The sequence below is a fragment of the Staurois parvus genome, unplaced genomic scaffold, assembly GCF_062004578.1.
Source record: "Staurois parvus isolate SC_StPar_1 unplaced genomic scaffold, SC_StPar_1.0 ptg003611l, whole genome shotgun sequence".
In the NCBI taxonomy this organism is placed as follows: Eukaryota; Metazoa; Chordata; class Amphibia; order Anura; family Ranidae; genus Staurois; species Staurois parvus.
Genome location: NW_028321407.1, coordinates 25001 through 48531, shown reverse-complemented (window position 1 = coordinate 48531; position 23531 = coordinate 25001). Strand labels below are relative to the sequence as shown.

The following is a 23531-nucleotide window of genomic DNA, read 5'->3' as shown; positions in this document are numbered from 1 at the left end:
ATGGGCACAGATACCCCCCCTCCCCTATGGGGGGAATTCATCTATCATTGAGAGATGTGCTTTGGGTGGAAGAGCCCATCACACAGACTTCTCGCTCTTCAGAGGGCTGGTACTGTCACTGCTAATGACCATATTCCTTTCCTCCGGCAGGAAGCCTGTCTGCAGGGAAACCTGATTGCCATCTGCCTGGAGCAGCTCAATGATCCACATCCGCTGCTCCGCCAATGGGTGGCCATCTGCCTGGGCCGTATCTGGCAGAACTTCGATGCTGCGCGCTGGTGTGGCGTCCGAGACAGCGCCCATGAGAAGTTATACAGCCTCTTGTCAGACTCCATTCCAGAGGTGAGAGGAAACCTTCAGTCTGCTGCATGACAACTGTACCCTTCAAGGTAACCTCTACTGGGGAGCCATGGAGGCAGCTGCTTCTGAAAAGGCTTTTCCATTTCTCCACCCTGACAGGTCCCCTTAAATCAGAACTGTCTGTGCTTCCCACCAGTTACCTGCGACAGGACAGCACAGACCGTCATCGTCTAGTGTAGCCAAAGAATGCCATTGCAGAGATCCAGGAAGTGGTTCTGGTCCCAGCCAAGTCCCAACTCTGCAGGCCTGTGTGGGGCTAGGACCACCTCTGGACATCAGACAATGCCGAGTCCTGTGCTGAGCCATGTAGGACTAGGACTGTAATAGGTCCCCTGTAAGGAGAGGCTGTTATGATGCCTATCCAGAGCAAAGCGACAAGTCTTCTTGTACCCCCCCCACATATGCTCACCTCCCCCCCCCCCCACATATGCTCACCTCCCCCCCCCCCACATATGCTCACCTCCCCCCCCCCCACATATGCTCACCTCCCCCCCCCCCCCCCACATATGCTCACCTCCCCCCCCCCCACATATGCTCACCTCCCCCCCCCCACATATGCTCACCTCCCCCCCCCACATATGCTCACCTCCCCCCCCCACATATGCTCACCTCCCCCCCCCACATATGCTCACCTCCCCCCCCCACATATGCTCACCTCCCCCCCCCCCCCACACATATGCTCACCTCCCCCCCCCACATATGCTCACCTCCCCCCCCCCCCACACATATGCTCACCTCCCCCCCCACATATGCTCACCTCCCCCCCCCCCACATATGCTCACCTCCCCCCCCCCCCCACATATGCTCACCTCCCCCCCCCCCACATATGCTCACCTCCCCCCCCCCCCCACATATGCTCACCTCCCCCCCCCCCCCCACATATGCTCACCTCCCCCCCCCCCCCCCCACATATGCTCACCTCCCCCCCCCCCCACATATGCTCACCTCCCCCCCCCCCCCACATATGCTCACCTCCCCTCCCCCCCCCACATATGCTCACCTCCCCCCCCCCCCCCACATATGCTCACCTCCCCCCCCCCCCCCACATATGCTCACCTCCCCCCCCCCCACATATGCTCACCTCCCCCCCCCCACATATGCTCATCTCCCCCCCCCCACATATGCTCATCTCCCCCCCCCCCACATATGCTCATCTCCCCCCCCCCCCACATATGCTCACCTCCCCCCCCCCACATATGCTCACCTCCCCCCCCCCCCACATATGCTCACCTCCCCCCCCCCACATATGCTCACCTCCCCCCCCCCACATATGCTCACCTCCCCCCCCCCCACATATGCTCACCTCCCCCCCCCCCACATATGCTCACCTCCCCCCCCCCCCCCACATATGCTCACCTCCCCCCCCCCCACATATGCTCACCTCCCCCCCCCCACATATGCTCACCTCCCCCCCCCCCACATATGCTCACCTCCCCCCCCCCACATATGCTCACCTCCCCCCCCCCCCCCCACATATGCTCACCTCCCCCCCCCCCACATATGCTCACCTCCCCCCCCCCACATATGCTCACCTCCCCCCCCCACATATGCTCACCTCCCCCCCCCACATATGCTCACCTCCCCCCCCCACATATGCTCACCTCCCCCCCCCACATATGCTCACCTCCCCCCCCCCCCACACATATGCTCACCTCCCCCCCCCACATATGCTCACCTCCCCCCCCCCCCACACATATGCTCACCTCCCCCCCCCACATATGCTCACCTCCCCCCCCCCCACATATGCTCACCTCCCCCCCCCCCCCACATATGCTCACCTCCCCCCCCCCCACATATGCTCACCTCCCCCCCCCCCCCACATATGCTCACCTCCCCCCCCCCCCCACATATGCTCACCTCCCCCCCCCCCCCCCACATATGCTCACCTCCCCCCCCCCCCCACATATGCTCACCTCCCCCCCCCCCCCACATATGCTCACCTCCCCCTCCCCCCCCCACATATGCTCACCTCCCCCCCCCCCCCCCACATATGCTCACCTCCCCCCCCCCCCCACATATGCTCACCTCCCCCCCCCCCACATATGCTCACCTCCCCCCCCCCCACATATGCTCATCTCCCCCCCCCCACATATGCTCATCTCCCCCCCCCCCCACATATGCTCATCTCCCCCCCCCCCACATATGCTCACCTCCCCCCCCCCACATATGCTCACCTCCCCCCCCCCCACATATGCTCACCTCCCCCCCCCCACATATGCTCACCTCCCCCCCCCCCACATATGCTCACCTCCCCCCCCCCCCCACATATGCTCACCTCCCCCCCCCCCACATATGCTCACCTCCCCCCCCCCCCCACATATGCTCACCTCCCCCCCCCCCCACATATGCTCACCTCCCCCCCCCACACATGCTCACCTCCCCCCCCACACATGCTCACCTCCCCCCCCCACACATGCTCACCTCCCCCCCCACACATATGCTCACCTCCCCCCCCCACATATGCTCACCCCCCCCCCCCCACATATGCTCACCTTCCCCCCCCACATATGCTCACCTCCCCCCCCCACATATGCTCACCCCCCCCCCCCCACATATGCTCACCTCCCCCCCCCACATATGCTCACCTCCCCCCCCCACATATGCTCACCTCCCCCCCCCCCCACATATGCTCACCTCTCCCCCCCCCACATATGCTCACCTCCCCCCCCCCCCCCACATATGCTCACCTCCCCCCCCCCCCACATATGCTCACCTCCCCCCCCCCACATATGCTCACCTCCCCCCCCCCCCCCACATATGCTCACCTCCCCCCCCCCACATATGCTCACCTCCCCCCCCCACATATGCTCACCTCCCCCCCCCCCCCCACATATGCTCACCTCCCCCCCCCCCACATATGCTCACCTCCCCCCCCCCCCCCACATATGCTCACCTCCCCCCCCCCCCCCACATATGCTCACCTCCCCCCCCCCCCCCACATATGCTCACCTCCCCCCCCCCCCCCACATATGCTCACCTCCCCCCCCCCCCCCACATATGCTCACCTCCCCCCCCCCCCACATATGCTCACCTCCCCCCCCCCCCCCACATATGCTCACCTCCCCCCCCCCCCCCCACATATGCTCACCTCCCCCCCCCCCCCCACATATGCTCACCTCCCCCCCCCCCACATATGCTCACCTCCCCCCCCCCCACATATGCTCACCTCCCCCCCCCCCCCACACACATATGCTCACCTCCCCCCCCCACACATATGCTCACCTCCCCCCCCCCACACATATGCTCACCTCCCCTCCCCCCCCCCACACATATGCTCACCTCCCCTCCCCCCCCCCACACATGCTCACCTCCCCCCCCCCCCACACACATGCTCACCTCCCCCCCCCCACATATGCTCACCTCCCCCCCCCACATATGCTCACCTCCCCTCCCCCCCCCACACATATGCTCACCTCCCCTCCCCCCCCCCACACATATGCTCACCTCCCCTCCCCCCCCCCACACATATGCTCACCTCCTCCCCCCCACATATGCTCACCTCCCCCCCCCCACATATGCTCACCTCCCCCCCCCCACATATGCTCACCTCCCCCCCCCCACATATGCTCACCTCCCCCCCCCACATATGCTCACCTCCCCCCCCACATATGCTCACCTCCCCCCCCCCCCCCCCACATATGCTCACCTCCCCCCCCCCCCCACATATGCTCACCTCCCCCCCCCCCCCCCACATATGCTCACCTCCCCTCCCCCCCCCCCCACATATGCTCACCTCCCCTCCCCCCCCCCCACATATGCTCACCTCCCCTCCCCCCCCCCCCACATATGCTCACCTCCCCTCCCCCCCCCCCCCCACATATGCTCACCTCCCCTCCCCCCCCCCCCACATATGCTCACCTCCCCTCCCCCCCCCCCCCCACACATATGCTCACCTCCCCTCCCCCCCCCACACACATATGCTCACCTCCCCTCCCCCCCCCCCCCCCACATATGCTCACCTCCCCTCCCCCCCCCACATATGCTCACCTCCCCTCCCCCCCCCACATATGCTCACCTCCCCTCCCCCCCCCACATATGCTCACCTCCCCCCCCCCCCCCCACATATGCTCACCTCCCCTCCCCCCCCCCACATATGCTCACCTCCCCTCCCCCCCCCCCCCCACACATATGCTCACCTCCCCTCCCCCCCCCACACACATATGCTCACCTCCCCTCCCCCCCCCCCCCCCACATATGCTCACCTCCCCTCCCCCCCCCACATATGCTCACCTCCCCTCCCCCCCCCACATATGCTCACCTCCCCTCCCCCCCCCACATATGCTCACCTCCCCTCCCCCCCCCACATATGCTCACCTCCCCCCCCCCCCCCCACATATGCTCACCTCCCCTCCCCCCCCCCCCACATATGCTCACCTCCCCCCCCCCACATATGCTCACCTCCCCCCCCCCACATATGCTCACCTCCCCCCCCCCACATATGCTCACCTCCCCCCCCACATATGCTCACCTCCCCCCCACATATGCTCACCTCCCCCCCCCCCCCCCACATATGCTCACCTCCCCCCCCCCCCCACATATGCTCACCTCCCCCCCCCCCCCCCCACATATGCTCACCTCCCCTCCCCCCCCCCCCACATATGCTCACCTCCCCTCCCCCCCCCCACATATGCTCACCTCCCCTCCCCCCCCCCCCCACATATGCTCACCTCCCCTCCCCCCCCCCCCCACATATGCTCACCTCCCCTCCCCCCCCCCCCACATATGCTCACCTCCCCTCCCCCCCCCCCCCCACACATATGCTCACCTCCCCTCCCCCCCCCACACACATATGCTCACCTCCCCTCCCCCCCCCCCCACATATGCTCACCTCCCCTCCCCCCCCCACATATGCTCACCTCCCCTCCCCCCCCACATATGCTCACCTCCCCTCCCCCCCCCACATATGCTCACCTCCCCTCCCCCCCCCACATATGCTCACCTCCCCCCCCCCCCCCCACATATGCTCACCTCCCCTCCCCCCCCCACACATATGCTCACCTCCCCCCCCCCACATATGCTCACCTCCCCCCCCCCCACATATGCTCACCTCCCCCCCCACATATGCTCACCTCCCCCCCCCCCACATATGCTCACCTCCCCCCCCCCCCACATATGCTCACCTCCCCCCCCCCCCCCCCCACATATGCTCACCTCCCCCCCCCCCACATATGCTCACCTCCCCCCCCCCACATATGCTCACCTCCCCCCCCACATATGCTCACCTCCCCCCCCACATATGCTCACCTCCCCCCCCACATATGCTCACCTCCCCCCCCCCCCCACATATGCTCACCTCCCCCCCCCACATATGCTCACCTCCCCCCCCCACATATGCTCACCTCCCCCCCCCCCCACATATGCTCACCTCCTCCCCCCCCCCCCCACATATGCTCACCTCCCCCCCCAACATATGCTCACCTCCCCTCCCCCCCCCCCCCACATATGCTCACCTCCCCTCCCCCCCCCCACACATATGCTCACCTCCCCTCCCCCCCCCCACCACACATATGCTCACCTCCCCTCCCCCCCCCACCACACATATGCTCACCTCCCCTCCCCCCCCCACCACACATATGCTCACCTCCCCTCCCCCCCCCACCACACATATGCTCACCTCCCCCCCTCCCCACCACACATATGCTCACCTCCCCCCCCCCCCCCCCACATATGCTCACCTCCCCACCCCACCCCCCACATATGCTCACCTCCCCTCCCCCCCCCCCACATATGCTCACCTCCCCCCCCCCACATATGCTCACCTCCCCCCCCCCACATATGCTCACCTCCCCCCCCACATATGCTCACCTCCCCCCCCCCCCACATATGCTCACCTCCCCCCCCCACATATGCTCACCTCCCCCCCCCCCACATATGCTCACCTCCCCCCCCCCACATATGCTCACCTCCCCCCCCCCCCCACATATGCTCACCTCCCCCCCCCACATATGCTCACCTCCCCCCCCCACATATGCTCACCTCCCCCCCCCCCCACATATGCTCACCTCCCCCCCCACATATGCTCACCTCCCCCCCCCCCCCCACATATGCTCACCTCCCCTCCCCCCCCCCCCCACATATGCTCACCTCCCCTCCCCCCCCCCCACATATGCTCACCTCCCCTCCCCCCCCCACCACACATATGCTCACCTCCCCTCCCCCCCCCACCACACATATGCTCACCTCCCCTCCCCCCCCCACCACACATATGCTCACCTCCCCTCCCCCCCCCCACCACACATATGCTCACCTCCCCCCCTCCCCACCACACATATGCTCACCTCCCCCCCCCCCCCCCCCACATATGCTCACCTCCCCACCCCACCCCCCACATATGCTCACCTCCCCTCCCCCCCCCCCACATATGCTCACCTCCCCCCCCCACATATGCTCACCTCCCTCCCCCCACATATGCTCACCTCCCCCCCCCCACATTTGCTCACCTCCCCCCCCCACATATGCTCACCTCCCCACCCCCCCCCCCACATATGCTCACCCCCCCCCCCCACATATGCTCACCTCCCCCCCCCCCCCACATATGCTCACCTCCCCCCCCCCCACATATGCTCACCTCCCCTCCCCTCCCCCCCCCCCTACATATGCTCACCTCCCCCCCCCACACATGCTCCCCCCCACATATGCTCACCCCCCCCACACACACACATATGCTGCCCCCCCCCCCACATATGCTCAATCCCCTCCCCCCACATATGCACACCACCCCCACTCCATTCTTCAGTCAGAGGCGGGATTTGAATATCTGTGTAAGATATCCATTGATTGGTATCAGAGCTCACACAGGGTCCATGATTGGTATCAGAGCTCACACAGGGTCCATGATTGGTATCAGAGCTCACACAGGGTCCATGATTGGTATCAGAGCTCACACAGGGTCCATGATTGGTATCAGAGCTCACACAGGGTCCATGATTGGTATCAGAGCTCACACAGGGTCCATGATTGGTATCAGAGCTCACACAGGGTCCATGATTGGTATCAGAGCTCACACAGGGTCCATGATTGGTATCAGAGCTCACACAGGGTCCATGATCTCCACATGTGATGTGTACAGGCCTGGCTGTTCCGGCTCAAGCACTGCACCCTGGGAGGAAAGGGGGGTGGTAAGTATAGGAGGGTCGAAGGGTGGTCTGTCAGGATACTCTCTCACATTCTATACTGAGTTCAGCGTTGTGTAGGGCAGTAAATTCTAATCTCCTCACATCCAGGTCCGCACAGCGGCTGTGTTTGCGCTTGGAACGTTTGTGGGAAACTCAGGGGAGAGGACGGATCATTCCACAACAATCGACCACAACGTGGCTATGATGCTGGCCCAGCTGATCAATGATGGCAGCGCAATGGTGCGCAAGGTGAGTGCCTCCCTCTATTGGACTGCACTGTACGTACATCATCGATACATGTGATCCTCCTGTCCAGTCATCTCCACTTGTTTCTGAATCCTGTGCCGAGCAGCTGCACTCCTGCCTACTGAACACAGGAGGTTGGCTGCTCACCATAGGCGCCATTCAGAGAAGGCTTTGTATGAATGCAAAGGGTTCTCTGATTGGACAAGGTGGAGTGAGGTTACACTCTACACCTCATCCAATCAGAGAACTCCTTCAATTCCTTCAGAAAATGCAAAGAAATCTCTGAATGGCACTGATGCTGAGCAGCCGACCTCTTGTGTTCACAATGCATCACACTGGCCGCTCGGCAAAGGGAAGTAGGAGCGAGTACCTGTCAGTTTCGGCTTCCCGGTGATGTCATTGGTGCCCACAAACTGTCCATATAAAATGCCAGCTTCATCGGGAGTTCATCATAAATCCGCATCCCACAAATCTCTCATTTCTGAGCTTCTCCTGCAACTGATCCTTCTATACAGTAAAATATGGTCACAGGGAGGCTCTGGGAGGAATTCTGGGAAATGAGCTGCAGTGACTTCTTCCTGATCATCAACCCCCCCTGTGAAGGGAAATCCAGGACTGCGGCCATCAGTGGCAGCTCCCTGTATTCGGTTCCTCTCAGTGGAAGTATATGGACAGCCATTGTATCTGAAAATACTAGTTTTCTGGCTGTCATTTGATCCATTGGGTTCAAGACCATCTTTGGGCTCTGTGCTCTCCCCTCCCCCACCTTAAACGTCAGTAATATGTTCTCTGTGACATGCTGGGTTCTCTTCCTGCTCAGTCTTCTCATGGTGGTGGGTCATCCTGGATGATGAGGAGGGTGTGAGTGCAGGCACCATGTTAGGGGCGGGGCCATGACACCCAGGACACGCCCTTCCTCAGTCTTCCAGGTTTAGTGGTGCTGGCCATCAGTCAGGACATCTTGTGGACAGGAGGAGCTACTGCAGGGAACAGCTCTGGATTTATTGTAAGTATTGCAGCCAACTTGCTTTAAATCCTCCAAAGTGGACAAAATAATAAAACTGTGATTTTAGCCTGAAGTTGGGATTTTTAAGATTCACTGACCCAGAATAAGATGAAAGCATTGGAAAGGCAAGTATGAAGAGTGCTCAGCTCTCGGGATTTGGACCCAGTGCAAATACTGCGTTCCAGATCTGTGCCGCCATCACTAGCCTGAAATACACAGAATGTGCTAATGAGAATCCTTTGTTTTGTCCAAATCCAGACTTTGCATTGGAAAGGTGGAGCTGATGTATAGGGAGCACAGACAGCTTTTATTTCAGAAACTTCTATAAATACGATCTGTTGTATTGTGTCCCCCCAGGAGCTGGTGGTGGCTCTCAGTCATCTGGTGGTCCAATATGAGAGTAATTTCTGCACGGTGGCCCTGCAGTTCATGGAGGAGGAGAAGAATTATCATTTACCATCTCCGGCTTCTACGGGTGAGTAGTCCGGCCGCTGGTGAAATATTTGGCAAGATCCCGTATGACCGACATTTGTCACATGACGCTAACCCCCTTCTAACATTTCAGAGGCCGGCAACCTGACGCCAGTGCGGGAAGCTCCCAGCACCCCTCGCCTGCGGTCTGTCAGTTCTTATGGCAATATCCGAGCCGTCACCACACCTCGGAACCTCAACAAGTCTCTGCAGAACCTCAGCCTGACCGAAGAGGGTAAGAAAGGAAAAACGATCGACATTTGCCAGGATTCACTCATTGCAGTGTGATTGTATCACCTCCTATAGACCGCAGATAACTGCCACGTGAGGGAAAAGGTGGGGAAGTCCCATGTGGTTCTCCATGTCCATAGATCTGACGGGAATTGTACAGACATTGAGTGTGACCGGATATAGATGGGGGATGGATACTGAGAGACGTGTTCACCGAGCCGCAGACATTGAGTGTGACCGGATATAGATGGGGGATGGATACTGAGAGACGTGTGCACCGAGCCGCAGACATTGAGTGTGACCGGATATAGATGGGGGATGGATACTGAGAGACGTGTGCACCGAGCCGCAGACATTGAGTGTGACCGGATATAGATGGGGGATGGATACTGAGAGACGTGTGCACCGAGCCGCAGACATTGAGTGTGACCGGATATAGATGAGGGATGGATACTGAGAGACGTGTGCACCGAGCCGCAGACATTGAGTGTGACCGGATATAGATGGGGGATGGATACTGAGAGACGTGTGCACCGAGCCGCAGACATTGAGTGTGACCGGATATAGATGGGGGATGGATACTGAGAGACGTGGGCACCGAGCCGCAGACATTGAGTGTGACCGGATATAGATGGGGGATGGATACTGAGAGACGTGTGCACCGAGCCGCAGACATTGAGTGTGACCGGATATAGATGGGGGATGGATACTGAGAGACGTGTGCACCGAGCCGCAGACATTGAGTGTGACCGGATATAGTTGAGGGATGGATACTGAGAGACGTGTGCACCGAGCCGCAGACATTGAGTGTGACCGGATATAGATGGGGGATGGATACTGAGAGACGTGTGCACCGAGCCGCAGACATTGAGTGTGACCGGATATAGATGGGGGATGGATACTGAGAGACGTGTGCACCGAGCCGCAGACATTGAGTGTGACCGGATATAGATGGGGGATGGATACTGAGAGACGTGTGCACCGAGCCGCAGACATTGAGTGTGACCGGATATAGATGAGGGATGGATACTGAGAGACGTGTGCACCGAGCCGCAGACATTGAGTGTGACCGGATATAGATGGGGGATGGATACTGAGAGACGTGTGCACCGAGCCGCAGACATTGAGTGTGACCGGATATAGATGGGGGATGGATACTGAGAGACGTGTGCACCGAGCCGCAGACATTGAGTGTGACCGGATATAGATGGGGGATGGATACTGAGAGACGTGTGCACCGAGCCGCAGACATTGAGTGTGACCGGATATAGATGGGGGATGGATACTGAGAGACGTGTGCACCGAGCCGCAGACATTGAGTGTGACCGGATATAGATGGGGGATGGATACTGAGAGACGTGTGCACCGAGCCGCAGACATTGAGTGTGACCGGATATAGATGGGGGATGGATACTGAGAGACGTGTGCACCGAGCCGCAGACATTGAGTGTGACAGGATATAGATGGGGGATGGATACTGAGAGACGTGTGCACCGAGCCGCAGACATTGAGTGTGACCGGATATAGATGGGGGATGGATACTGAGAGACGTGTGCACCGAGCCGCAGACATAGAGTGTGACCGGATATAGATGGGAATGGATACTGAGAGACGTGTGCACCGAGCCTCAGACATTGAGTGTGACCGGATATAGATGGGGGATGGATACTGAGAGACGTGTGCACCGAGCCTCAGACATTGAGTGTGACCGGATATAGATGGGGGATGGATACTGAGAGACGTGTGCACCGAGCCACAGACATAGAGTGTGACCGGATATAGATGGGGGATGGATACTGAGAGACGTGTGCACCGAGCCGCAGACATTGAGTGTGACCGGATATAGATGGGGGATGGATACTGAGAGACGTGCACCGAGCCGCAGACATAGAGTGTGACCGGATATAGATGGGGGATGGATACTGAGAGACGTGTGCACCGAGCCGCAGACATTGAGTGTGACCGGATATAGATGGGGGATGGATACTGAGAGACGTGTGCACCGAGCCGCAGACATCGAGTGTGACCGGATATAGATGGGGGATGGATACTGAGAGACGTGTGCACCGAGCCGCAGACATCGAGTGTGACCGGATATAGATGAGGGATGGATACTGAGAGACGTGTGCACCGAGCCGCAGACATTGAGTGTGACCGGATATAGATGGGGGATGGATACTGAGAGACGTGTGCACCGAGCCGCAGACATTGAGTGTTACCGGATATAGATGGGGGATGGATACTGAGAGACGTGTGCACCGAGCCGCAGACATTGAGTGTGACCGGATATAGATGGGAATGGATACTGAGAGACGTGTGCACCGAGCCTCAGACATTGAGTGTGACCGGATATAGATGGGGGATGGATACTGAGAGACGTGTGCACCGAGCCGCAGACATAGAGTGTGACCGGATATAGATGAGGGATGGATACTGAGAGACGTGTGCACCGAGCCGCAGACATTGAGTGTGACCGGATATAGATGGGGGATGGATACTGAGAGACGTGTGCACCGAGCCGCAGACATTGAGTGTGACCGGATATAGATGGGGGATGGATACTGAGAGACGTGTGCACCGAGCCGCAGACATTGAGTGTGACCGGATATAGATGGGGGATGGATACTGAGAGACGTGTGCACCGAGCCGCAGACATTGAGTGTGACCGGATATAGATGGGGGATGGATACTGAGAGACGTGTGCACCGAGCCGCAGACATTGAGTGTGACCGGATATAGATGGGGGATGGATACTGAGAGACGTGTGCACCGAGCCGCAGACATTGAGTGTGACCGGATATAGATGGGGGATGGATACTGAGAGACGTGTGCACCGAGCCGCAGACATTGAGTGTGACCGGATATAGATGGGGGATGGATACTGAGAGACGTGTGCACCGAGCCGCAGACATTGAGTGTGACCGGATATAGATGGGGGATGGATACTGAGAGACGTGTGCACCGAGCCGCAGACATCGAGTGTGACCGGATATACATGGGGGATGGATACTGAGAGACGTGTGCACCGAGCCGCAGACATCGAGTGTGACCGGATATAGATGGGGGATGGATACTGAGAGACGTGTGCACCGAGCCGCAGACATTGAGTGTGACCGGATATAGATGGGGGATGGATACTGAGAGACGTGTGCACCGAGCCGCAGACATTGAGTGTGACCGGATATAGATGGGAATGGATACTGAGAGACGTGTGCACCGAGCCGCAGACATTGAGTGTGACCGGATATAGATGGGGGATGGATACTGAGAGACGTGTGCACCGAGCCGCAGACATTGAGTGTGACCGGATATAGATGGGGGATGGATACTGAGAGACGTGTGCACCGAGCCGCAGACATTGAGTGTGACCGGATATAGATGGGGGATGGATACTGAGAGACGTGTGCACCGAGCCGCAGACATTGAGTGTGACCGGATATAGATGGGGGATGGATACTGAGAGACGTGTGCACCGAGCCGCAGACATTGAGTGTGACCGGATATAGATGAGGGATGGATACTGAGAGACGTGTGCACCGAGCCGCAGACATTGAGTGTGACCGGATATAGATGGGGGATGGATACTGAGAGACGTGTGCACCGAGCCGCAGACATAGAGTGTGACCGGATATAGATGGGGGATGGATACTGAGAGACGTGTGCACCGAGCCGCAGACATTGAGTGTGACCGGATATAGATGGGGGATGGATACTGAGAGACGTGTGCACCGAGCCGCAGACATTGAGTGTGACCGGATATAGATGAGGGATGGATACTGAGAGACGTGTGCACCGAGCCGCAGACATTGAGTGTGACCGGATATAGATGGGGGATGGATACTGAGAGACGTGTGCACCGAGCCGCAGACATTGAGTGTGACCGGATATAGATGAGGGATGGATACTGAGAGACGTGTGCACCGAGCCGCAGACATTGAGTGTGACCGGATATAGATGGGGGATGGATACTGAGAGACGTGTGCACCGAGCCGCAGACATTGAGTGTGACCGGATATAGATGGGGGATGGATACTGAGAGACGTGTGCACCGAGCCGCAGACATTGAGTGTGACCGGATATAGATGGGGGATGGATACTGAGAGACGTGTGCACCGAGCCGCAGACATAGAGTGTGACCGGATATAGATGGGGGATGGATACTGAGAGACGTGTGCACCGAGCCGCAGACATTGAGTGTGACCGGATATAGATGGGAATGGATACTGAGAGACGTGTGCACCGAGCCTCAGACATTGAGTGTGACCGGATATAGATGGGGGATGGATACTGAGAGACGTGTGCACCGAGCCGCAGACATAGAGTGTGACAGGATATAGATGGGGGATGGATACTGAGAGACGTGTGCACCGAGCCGCAGACATTGAGTGTGACCGGATATAGATGGGGGATGGATACTGAGAGACGTGTGCACCGAGCCGCAGACATTGAGTGTGACCGGATATAGATGGGGGATGGATACTGAGAGACGTGTGCACCGAGCCGCAGACATTGAGTGTGACCGGATATAGATGGGGGATGGATACTGAGAGACGTGTGCACCGAGCCGCAGACATTGAGTGTGACCGGATATAGTTGAGGGATGGATACTGAGAGACGTGTGCACCGAGCCGCAGACATTGAGTGTGACCGGATATAGATGGGGGATGGATACTGAGAGACGTGTGCACCGAGCCGCAGACATTGAGTGTGACCGGATATAGATGGGGGATGGATACTGAGAGACGTGTGCACCGAGCCGCAGACATTGAGTGTGACCGGATATAGATGGGGGATGGATACTGAGAGACGTGTGCACCGAGCCGCAGACATTGAGTGTGACCGGATATAGATGGGGGATGGATACTGAGAGACGTGTGCACCGAGCCGCAGACATTGAGTGTGACCGGATATAGATGGGGGATGGATACTGAGAGACGTGTGCACCGAGCCGCAGACATTGAGTGTGACCGGATATAGATGGGGGATGGATACTGAGAGACGTGTGCACCGAGCCTCAGACATTGAGTGTGACCGGATATAGATGGGGGATGGATACTGAGAGACGTGTGCACCGAGCCTCAGACATTGAGTGTGACCGGATATAGATGGGGGATGGATACTGAGAGACGTGTGCACCGAGCCACAGACATAGAGTGTGACCGGATATAGATGGGGGATGGATACTGAGAGACGTGCACCGAGCCGCAGACATAGAGTGTGACCGGATATAGATGGGGGATGGATACTGAGAGACGTGTGCACCGAGCCGCAGACATTGAGTGTGACCGGATATAGATGGGGGATGGATACTGAGAGACGTGTGCACCGAGCCGCAGACATCGAGTGTGACCGGATATAGATGGGGGATGGATACTGAGAGACGTGTGCACCGAGCCGCAGACATCGAGTGTGACCGGATATAGATGAGGGATGGATACTGAGAGACGTGTGCACCGAGCCGCAGACATTGAGTGTGACCGGATATAGATGGGGGATGGATACTGAGAGACGTGTGCACCGAGCCGCAGACATTGAGTGTTACCGGATATAGATGGGGGATGGATACTGAGAGACGTGTGCACCGAGCCGCAGACATTGAGTGTGACCGGATATAGATGGGAATGGATACTGAGAGACGTGTGCACCGAGCCTCAGACATTGAGTGTGACCGGATATAGATGGGGGATGGATACTGAGAGACGTGTGCACCGAGCCGCAGACATAGAGTGTGACCGGATATAGATGAGGGATGGATACTGAGAGACGTGTGCACCGAGCCGCAGACATTGAGTGTGACCGGATATAGATGGGGGATGGATACTGAGAGACGTGTGCACCGAGCCGCAGACATTGAGTGTGACCGGATATAGATGGGGGATGGATACTGAGAGACGTGTGCACCGAGCCGCAGACATTGAGTGTGACCGGATATAGATGGGGGATGGATACTGAGAGACGTGTGCACCGAGCCGCAGACATTGAGTGTGACCGGATATAGATGGGGGATGGATACTGAGAGACGTGTGCACCGAGCCGCAGACATTGAGTGTGACCGGATATAGATGGGGGATGGATACTGAGAGACGTGTGCACCGAGCCGCAGACATTGAGTGTGACCGGATATAGATGGGGGATGGATACTGAGAGACGTGTGCACCGAGCCGCAGACATCGAGTGTGACCGGATATACATGGGGGATGGATACTGAGAGACGTGTGCACCGAGCCGCAGACATCGAGTGTGACCGGATATAGATGGGGGATGGATACTGAGAGACGTGTGCACCGAGCCGCAGACATTGAGTGTGACCGGATATAGATGGGGGATGGATACTGAGAGACGTGTGCACCGAGCCGCAGACATTGAGTGTGACCGGATATAGATGGGAATGGATACTGAGAGACGTGTGCACCGAGCCGCAGACATTGAGTGTGACCGGATATAGATGGGGGATGGATACTGAGAGACGTGTGCACCGAGCCGCAGACATTGAGTGTGACCGGATATAGATGAGGGATGGATACTGAGAGACGTGTGCACCGAGCCGCAGACATTGAGTGTGACCGGATATAGATGGGGGATGGATACTGAGAGACGTGTGCACCGAGCCGCAGACATTGAGTGTGACCGGATATAGATGGGGGATGGATACTGAGAGACGTGTGCACCGAGCCGCAGACATTGAGTGTGACCGGATATAGATGGGGGATGGATACTGAGAGACGTGTGCACCGAGCCGCAGACATTGAGTGTGACCGGATATAGATGAGGGATGGATACTGAGAGACGTGTGCACCGAGCCGCAGACATTGAGTGTGACCGGATATAGATGGGGGATAAATACTGAGAGACGTGTGCACCGAGCCGCAGACATTGAGTGTGACCGGATATAGATGGGGGATGGATACTGAGAGACGTGTGCACCGAGCCGCAGACATTGAGTGTGACCGGATATAGATGAGGGATGGATACTGAGAGACGTGTGCACCGAGCCGCAGACATTGAGTGTGACCGGATATAGATGGGGGATGGATACTGAGAGACGTGTGCACCGAGCCGCAGACATTGAGTGTGACCGGATATAGATGGGGGATGGATACTGAGAGACGTGTGCACCGAGCCGCAGACATAGAGTGTGACCGGATATAGATGGGGGATGGATACTGAGAGACGTGTGCACCGAGCCGCAGACATAGAGTGTGACAGGATATAGATGGGGGATGGATACTGAGAGACGTGTGCACCGAGCCGCAGACATTGAGTGTGACCGGATATAGATGGGGGATGGATACTGAGAGACGTGTGCACCGAGCCGCAGACATTGAGTGTGACCGGATATAGTTGAGGGATGGATACTGAGAGACGTGTGCACCGAGCCGCAGACATTGAGTGTGACCGGATATAGATGGGGGATGGATACTGAGAGACGTGTGCACCGAGCCGCAGACATAGAGTGTGACCGGATATAGATGGGGGATGGATACTGAGAGACGTGTGCACCGAGCCGCAGACATTGAGTGTGACCGGATATAGATGAGGGATGGATACTGAGAGACGTGTGCACCGAGCCGCAGACATTGAGTGTGACCGGATATAGATGGGGGATGGATACTGAGAGACGTGTGCACCGAGCCGCAGACATTGAGTGTGACCGGATATAGATGGGGGATGGATACTGAGAGACGTGTGCACCGAGCCGCAGACATTGAGTGTGACCGGATATAGATGGGGGATGGATACTGAGAGACGTGTGCACCGAGCCGCAGACATTGAGTGTGACCAGATATAGATGAGGGATGGATACTGAGAGACGTGTGCACCGAGCCGCAGACATTGAGTGTGACCGGATATAGATGGGGGATGGATACTGAGAGACGTGTGCACCGAGCCACAGACATAGAGTGTGACCGGATATAGATGGGGGATGGATACTGAGAGACGTGTGCACCGAGCCGCAGACATTGAGTGTGACCGGATATAGATGGGGGATGGATACTGAGAGACGTGTGCACCGAGCCGCAGACATTGAGTGTGACCGGATATAGATGGGGGATGGATACTGAGAGACGTGTGCACCGAGCCGCAGACATTGAGTGTGACCGGATATAGATGGGGGATGGATACTGAGAGACGTGTGCACCGAGCCGCAGACATTGAGTGTGACCGGATATAGATGGGGGATGGATACTGAGAGACGTGTGCACCGAGCCGCAGACATTGAGTGTGACCGGATATAGATGGGGGATGGATACTGAGAGACGTGTGCACCGAGCCGCAGACATTGAGTGTGACCGGATATAGATGGGGGATGGATACTGAGAGACGTGTGCACCGAGCCGCAGACATTGAGTGTGACCGGATATAGATGGGGGATGGATACTGAGAGACGTGTGCACCGAGCCGCAGACATAGAGTGTGACAGGATATAGATGGGGGATGGATACTGAGAGACGTGTGCACCGAGCCGCAGACATTGAGTGTGACCGGATATAGATGGGGGATGGATACTGAGAGACGTGTGCACCGAGCCGCAGACATTGAGTGTGACCGGATATAGATGGGGGATGGATACTGAGAGACGTGTGCACCGAGCCGCAGACATTGAGTGTGACCGGATATAGATGGGGGATGGATACTGAGAGACGTGTGCACCGAGCCGCAGACATTGAGTGTGACCGGATATAGATGGGGGATGGATACTGAGAGACGTGTGCACCGAGCCGCAGACATTGAGTGTGACCGGATATAGATGGGGGATGGATACTGAGAGACGTGTGCACCGAGCCGCAGACATAGAGTGTGACCGGATATAGATGGGGGATGGATACTGAGAGACGTGTGCACCGAGCCGCAGACATTGAGTGTGACCGGATATAGATGAGGGATGGATACTGAGAGACGTGTGCACCGAGCCGCAGACATTGAGTGTGACCGGATATAGATGGGGGATGGATACTGAGAGACGTGTGCACCGAGCCGCAGACATTGAGTGTGACCGGATATAGATGGGGGATGGATACTGAGAGACGTGTGCACCGAGCCGCAGACATTGAGTGTGACCGGATATAGATGAGGGATGGATACTGAGAGACGTGTGCACCGAGCCGCAGACATTGAGTGTGACCGGATATAGATGGGGGATGGATACTGAGAGACGTGTGCACCGAGCCGCAGACATTGAGTGTGACCGGATATAGATGGGGGATGGATACTGAGAGACGTGTGCACCGAGCCGCAGACATTGAGTGTGACCGGATATAGATGGGGGATGGATACTGAGAGACGTGTGCACCGAGCCGCAGACATTGAGTGTGACCGGATATAGATGGGGGATGGATACTGAGAGACGTGTGCACCGAGCCGCAGACATTGAGTGTGACCGGATATAGATGGGGGATGGATACTGAGAGACGTGTGCACCGAGCCGCAGACATTGAGTGTGACCGGATATAGATGGGGGATGGATACTGAGAGACATGTGCACCGAGCCGCAGACATAGAGTGTGACCGGATATAGATGGGGGATGGATACTGAGAGACATGTGCACCGAGCCGCAGACATAGAGTGTGACAGGATATAGATGGGGGATGGATACTGAGAGACGTGTGCACCGAGCCGCAGACATTGAGTGTGACCGGATATAGATGGGAATGGATACTGAGAGACGTGTGCACCGAGCCGCAGACATTGAGTGTGACCGGATATAGATGGGGGATGGATACTGAGAGACGTGTGCACCGAGCCGCAGACATTGAGTGTGACCGGATATAGATGGGGGATGGATACTGAGAGACGTGTGCACCGAGCCGCAGACATTGAGTGTGACCGGATATAGATGGGAATGGATACTGAGAGACGTGTGCACCGAGCCGCAGACATTGAGTGTGACCGGATATAGATGGGGGATGGATACTGAGAGACGTGTGCACCGAGCCGCAGACATTGAGTGTGACCGGATATAGATGGGGGATGGATACTGAGAGACATGTGCACCGAGCCGCAGACATAGAGTGTGACCGGATATAGATGGGGGATGGATACTGAGAGACGTGTGCACCGAGCCGCAGACATAGAGTGTGACCGGATATAGATGGGGGATGGATACTGAGAGACGTGTGCACCGAGCCGCAGACATTGAGTGTGACCGGATATAGATGGGGGATGGATACTGAGAGACGTGTGCACCGAGCCGCAGACATAGAGTGTGACCGGATATAGATGGGGGATGGATACTGAGAGACGTGTGCACCGAGCCGCAGACATTGCGCAACATTACTGAGTGGGTAGCAGAAGATAGTGGACAAATATAGCTTCCCCAAAGTTTCTATGTGGGGGGATGTATGTGGGTGTGTGTGAGGGGGGGTGTTTGTGGGTGGGGATGTACGTGGGTGTGTGTGTGTGGGGGGGGGTGTACATGGGTGTGTGTGGGGGGGTGTATGTGGGGGAAGGGGGGGGTGTGTGTGGTGGCGTGTACGTGGGTGTGTGTGGGAGGGGGGGTGTACATGGGGGGGGGGGGTGTGTGTGTGTGGGAGGGGGGGTGTATGTGAGTGGGTGGGTGGGGGTGTGTACGTGGGTGTGGTGGGGTGTTTGGGGGGTGGGGGGGTGAAGGTGGGTGTACGTTTGGGGGGGGTTGTACGTGGGTTTTTCTGGGGGGTGTATGTGGGTGCGTGTGGGTGGGGTGTATGTGGGGGGGGGGTGTGTGGGGGGGTGTGAGTATGTGGGTGTGTGGGGGGGGTATATAGATATGTAACCGTACACACAAATGCTGTCATTTATGGCCAATAGTTTATGGACCATCACACATTTGTTGGACATTCCATTCCAAATCTAGGAACAAAGATAGGACCACCACCCCCCCCCCCCCACTATAGCCACCACCACTCTCCCTGGAAGGATCACCGACCATAGAATGACAGCAAGGCTTAAAGGATCACTCCACACGCCATTGCTAGGCTTAGAGATTGGTGAGCTGAATCATCTGCTGGTCTCTACACGACAATAAAACACTATAAGGCCAACTTAGAAATCTCTCCATCAAACCTGTAGGAGCTTGTTGGTCCACCTGTTCCAAAACCATGGCCATTAATATAGACTTCCCCCCCCCCCCCATTGCCATATTTATGCTGTTCACCCCCTTTGTATATATGACAGCCTCTGCCCTTCTTTACACAAGACTTTGGAGGCTGTCTGTGAGAATTTGTCCCATGTGTGAGGTCAGGTACTGATGTTGGATGAGAAGACCTGGATCTCCATCGGGGTTCCAATCCATCCCAAAGGTGATCAGTAGGTTGAGGTCAGGGCTCTGTACAGGACACTGGAGTTCCTCCACACCAAACTGGTCATCCATGTCTTTATGGAGCTGGCTTTGTACACAGGGGACAGTCATGGGGGAACAGAAAAGGGTCTTCACCAAACTGGTCACCCATGTCTTTATGGAGATGGCTTTGTACACGGGGGACAGTCATGGGGGAACAGAAAAGGGTCTTCACCAAACTGGTCACCCATGTCTTTATGGAGCTGGCTTTGTACACGGGGGACAGTCATGGGGGAACAGAAAAGGGTCTTCACCAAACTGGTCATCCATGTCTTTATGGAGCTGGCTTTGTAAACGGGGGACAGTCATGGGGGGGACAGAAAAGGGTCTTCACCAAACTGGTCATCCATGTCTTTATGGAGCCGGCTTTGTACACAGGGGACAGTCATGGGGGAACAGAAAAGGGTCTTCACCAAACTGGTCATCCATGTCTTTATGGAGCTGGCTTTGTAAACGGGGGACAGTCATGGGGGGACAGAAAAGGGTCTTCACCAAACTGGTCATCCATGTCTTTATGGAGCCGGCTTTGTACACAGGGGACAGTCATGGGGGAACAGAAAAGGGTCATCACCAAACTGGTCCTCCATGTCTTTATGGAGCTGGCTTTGTACACGGTGGGGGGGGGACAGTCATGGGGGGAACAGAAAAGGGTCTTCACCAAACTGTTTCCACAAGGATGGAAGAGCACAATTGTCTCCAATGTTTTTGTATGATGGAGGATTACCAGGACCCGTCACTGGAGACACCTGACCTCCATCATTGGGGGGTTCACAAACGTTTTGCCATATAATACAACCAGGCAGCAGAATGTCGGTTCCCCTCTGAGGCCTGTTGTGACACGAGGAATATTGACTTCATGGATGATTAATGAGGAGCCGGTGTCTGCTGGCACTGCCCATGAGGAACTCTATGAAGGGTATTATTTGCAGCCCTCGTTGTCTGACCTCCCCGCTGTGGGGATTGTGGGACTCGTTGGGCTGATGTGTAGATGGCGCTCTGTATGTCAGACTGGGGGTGACGGGTAACGTGTGCCCAGCGCTCCGGGGGGGGGGGGGAGATAGAAAATCCTTCAATCTGTACAGACGTGGACAGAAAGTCACCGCAATCCATCACAAGCTGCTCATGACAGGTGGTCACTGGTCATGTGATTCCTTGCAGCCGGGGTATAGGGACCCCAGGAGTCCCGGCGGGGGTCTTCTGCCTGTCAATAAACTCCACCACCATCAGGCTGCAGTGGGATCTGCTGGGAGTATGTAGTTTGTCCCAGGGCACCTCTAGGGGCCCCTGACCTCAGGTCTGAAGAACCATTCATTGAAATATTTCATAGATGTTTTGTGGTGTAATGTGACCTCTGTGCTTTACCTCTCTTCATCCAGGAGGGGGCGGTGTAGCATTCTCCCCGGGGAACCTCAGCACCAGCAGTAGTGCCAGCAGCACCCTGGGCAGCCCAGACAACGAGGAGTACATCCTGTCCTTCGAGACCATCGACAAGATGAGGCGGGTCAGCTCCTACTCCTCGCTCAACTCGCTGATAGGTGAGAAAGTCTCGGGTCGCTGGTCACCAGGGAGGGGGGGGGGAGCGAATCCAAATCATGAGCATTGAAGCTGAACACACGTGCAGATTACATATATGTGGCAGCAAACGTGAACAGTCTCCTGTAACATGACAGCAGATTCTAACCACCTCCTGACACAGCAGGAAATGTTTGCAATCTCCTGTGACACGGTATCAGTCTCTAGCGGTCTCCTGTGACCCGGTATCAGTCTCTACTGGTCTCCTGTGACCCGGTATCAGTCTCTAGCGGTCTCCTGTGACCCGGTATCAGTCTCTAGCGGTCTCCTGTGACCCGGTATCAGTCTTTACTGGTGTCCTGTAACCCGGTATCAGTCTCTACTGGTCTCCTGTAACCCGGTATCAGTTTCTAGCGGTCTCCTGTGACCCGGTATCAGTCTCTAGCATCTCCTGTGACCCGGTATCAGTCTCTAGCGGTCTCCTGTGACCCGGTATCAGTCTCTAGCGGTCTCCTGTGACACAGTATCAGTCTCTAGCGTCTCTCGTGACCCGGTATCAGTCTCTAGCGGTCTCCTGTGACCCGGTATCAGTCTCTAGCGGTCTCCTGTGACACAGTATCAGTCTCTAGCGTCTCTCGTGACCCGGTATCAGTCTCTAGCGGTCTCCTGTGACCCGGTATCAGTCTCTAGCGGTCTCCTGTGACCCGGTATCAGTCTCTACTGGTCTCCTGTGACCCGGTATCAGTCTCTACTGGTCTCCTGTGACCCGGTATCAGTTTCTAGCGGTCTCCTGTGACCCGGTATCAGTCTCTAGCGTCTCTCGTGACCCGGTATCAGTCTCTAGCGGTCTCCTGTGACCCGGTATCAGTCTCTAGCGGTCTCCTGTGACCCGGTATCAGTCTCTACTGGTCTCCTGTGACCCGGTATCAGTCTCTACTGGTCTCCTGTGACCCGGTATCAGTTTCTAGCGGTCTCCTGTGACCCGGTATCAGTCTCTAGCATCTCTCGTGACCCGGTATCAGTCTCTAGCGGTCTCCTGTGACCCGGTATCAGTTTCTAGCGGTCTCCTGTGACCCGGTATCAGTCTCTAGCATCTCTCGTGACCCGGTATCAGTCTCTAGCATCTCTCGTGACCCGGTATCAGTCTCTAGCATCTGTCGTGACCCGGTATCAGTCTCTAGCATCTCTCGTGACCTGGTATCAGTCTCTAGCGGTCTCCTGTAACACGGTATCAGTCTATAGCGGTCTCCTGTGACACGGTATCAGTCTCTAGCA

The 23531-nt window shown here is 57.4% G+C and overlaps 1 protein-coding gene across 1 annotated transcript in view; it reads left to right on the top strand.

Moving 5' to 3' along the window:
* Positions 1–11: 11 nt before the first annotated feature.
* The window catches only part of LOC149427617 (regulatory-associated protein of mTOR-like), a gene marked incomplete at its 3' end in the record, with an annotated part of 46992 nt that continues 23472 nt past the window's right edge, over positions 12–23531 (top strand). Inside the window, exons 1-5 of the mRNA XM_089667849.1 lie at positions 12–342; positions 7584–7724; positions 9085–9202; positions 9293–9433; positions 22121–22279. Coding sequence (XP_089523975.1) covers positions 55–342; positions 7584–7724; positions 9085–9202; positions 9293–9433; positions 22121–22279 — 847 coding nt within the window. The remainder of the gene's footprint in view (positions 343–7583; positions 7725–9084; positions 9203–9292; positions 9434–22120; positions 22280–23531) is intronic.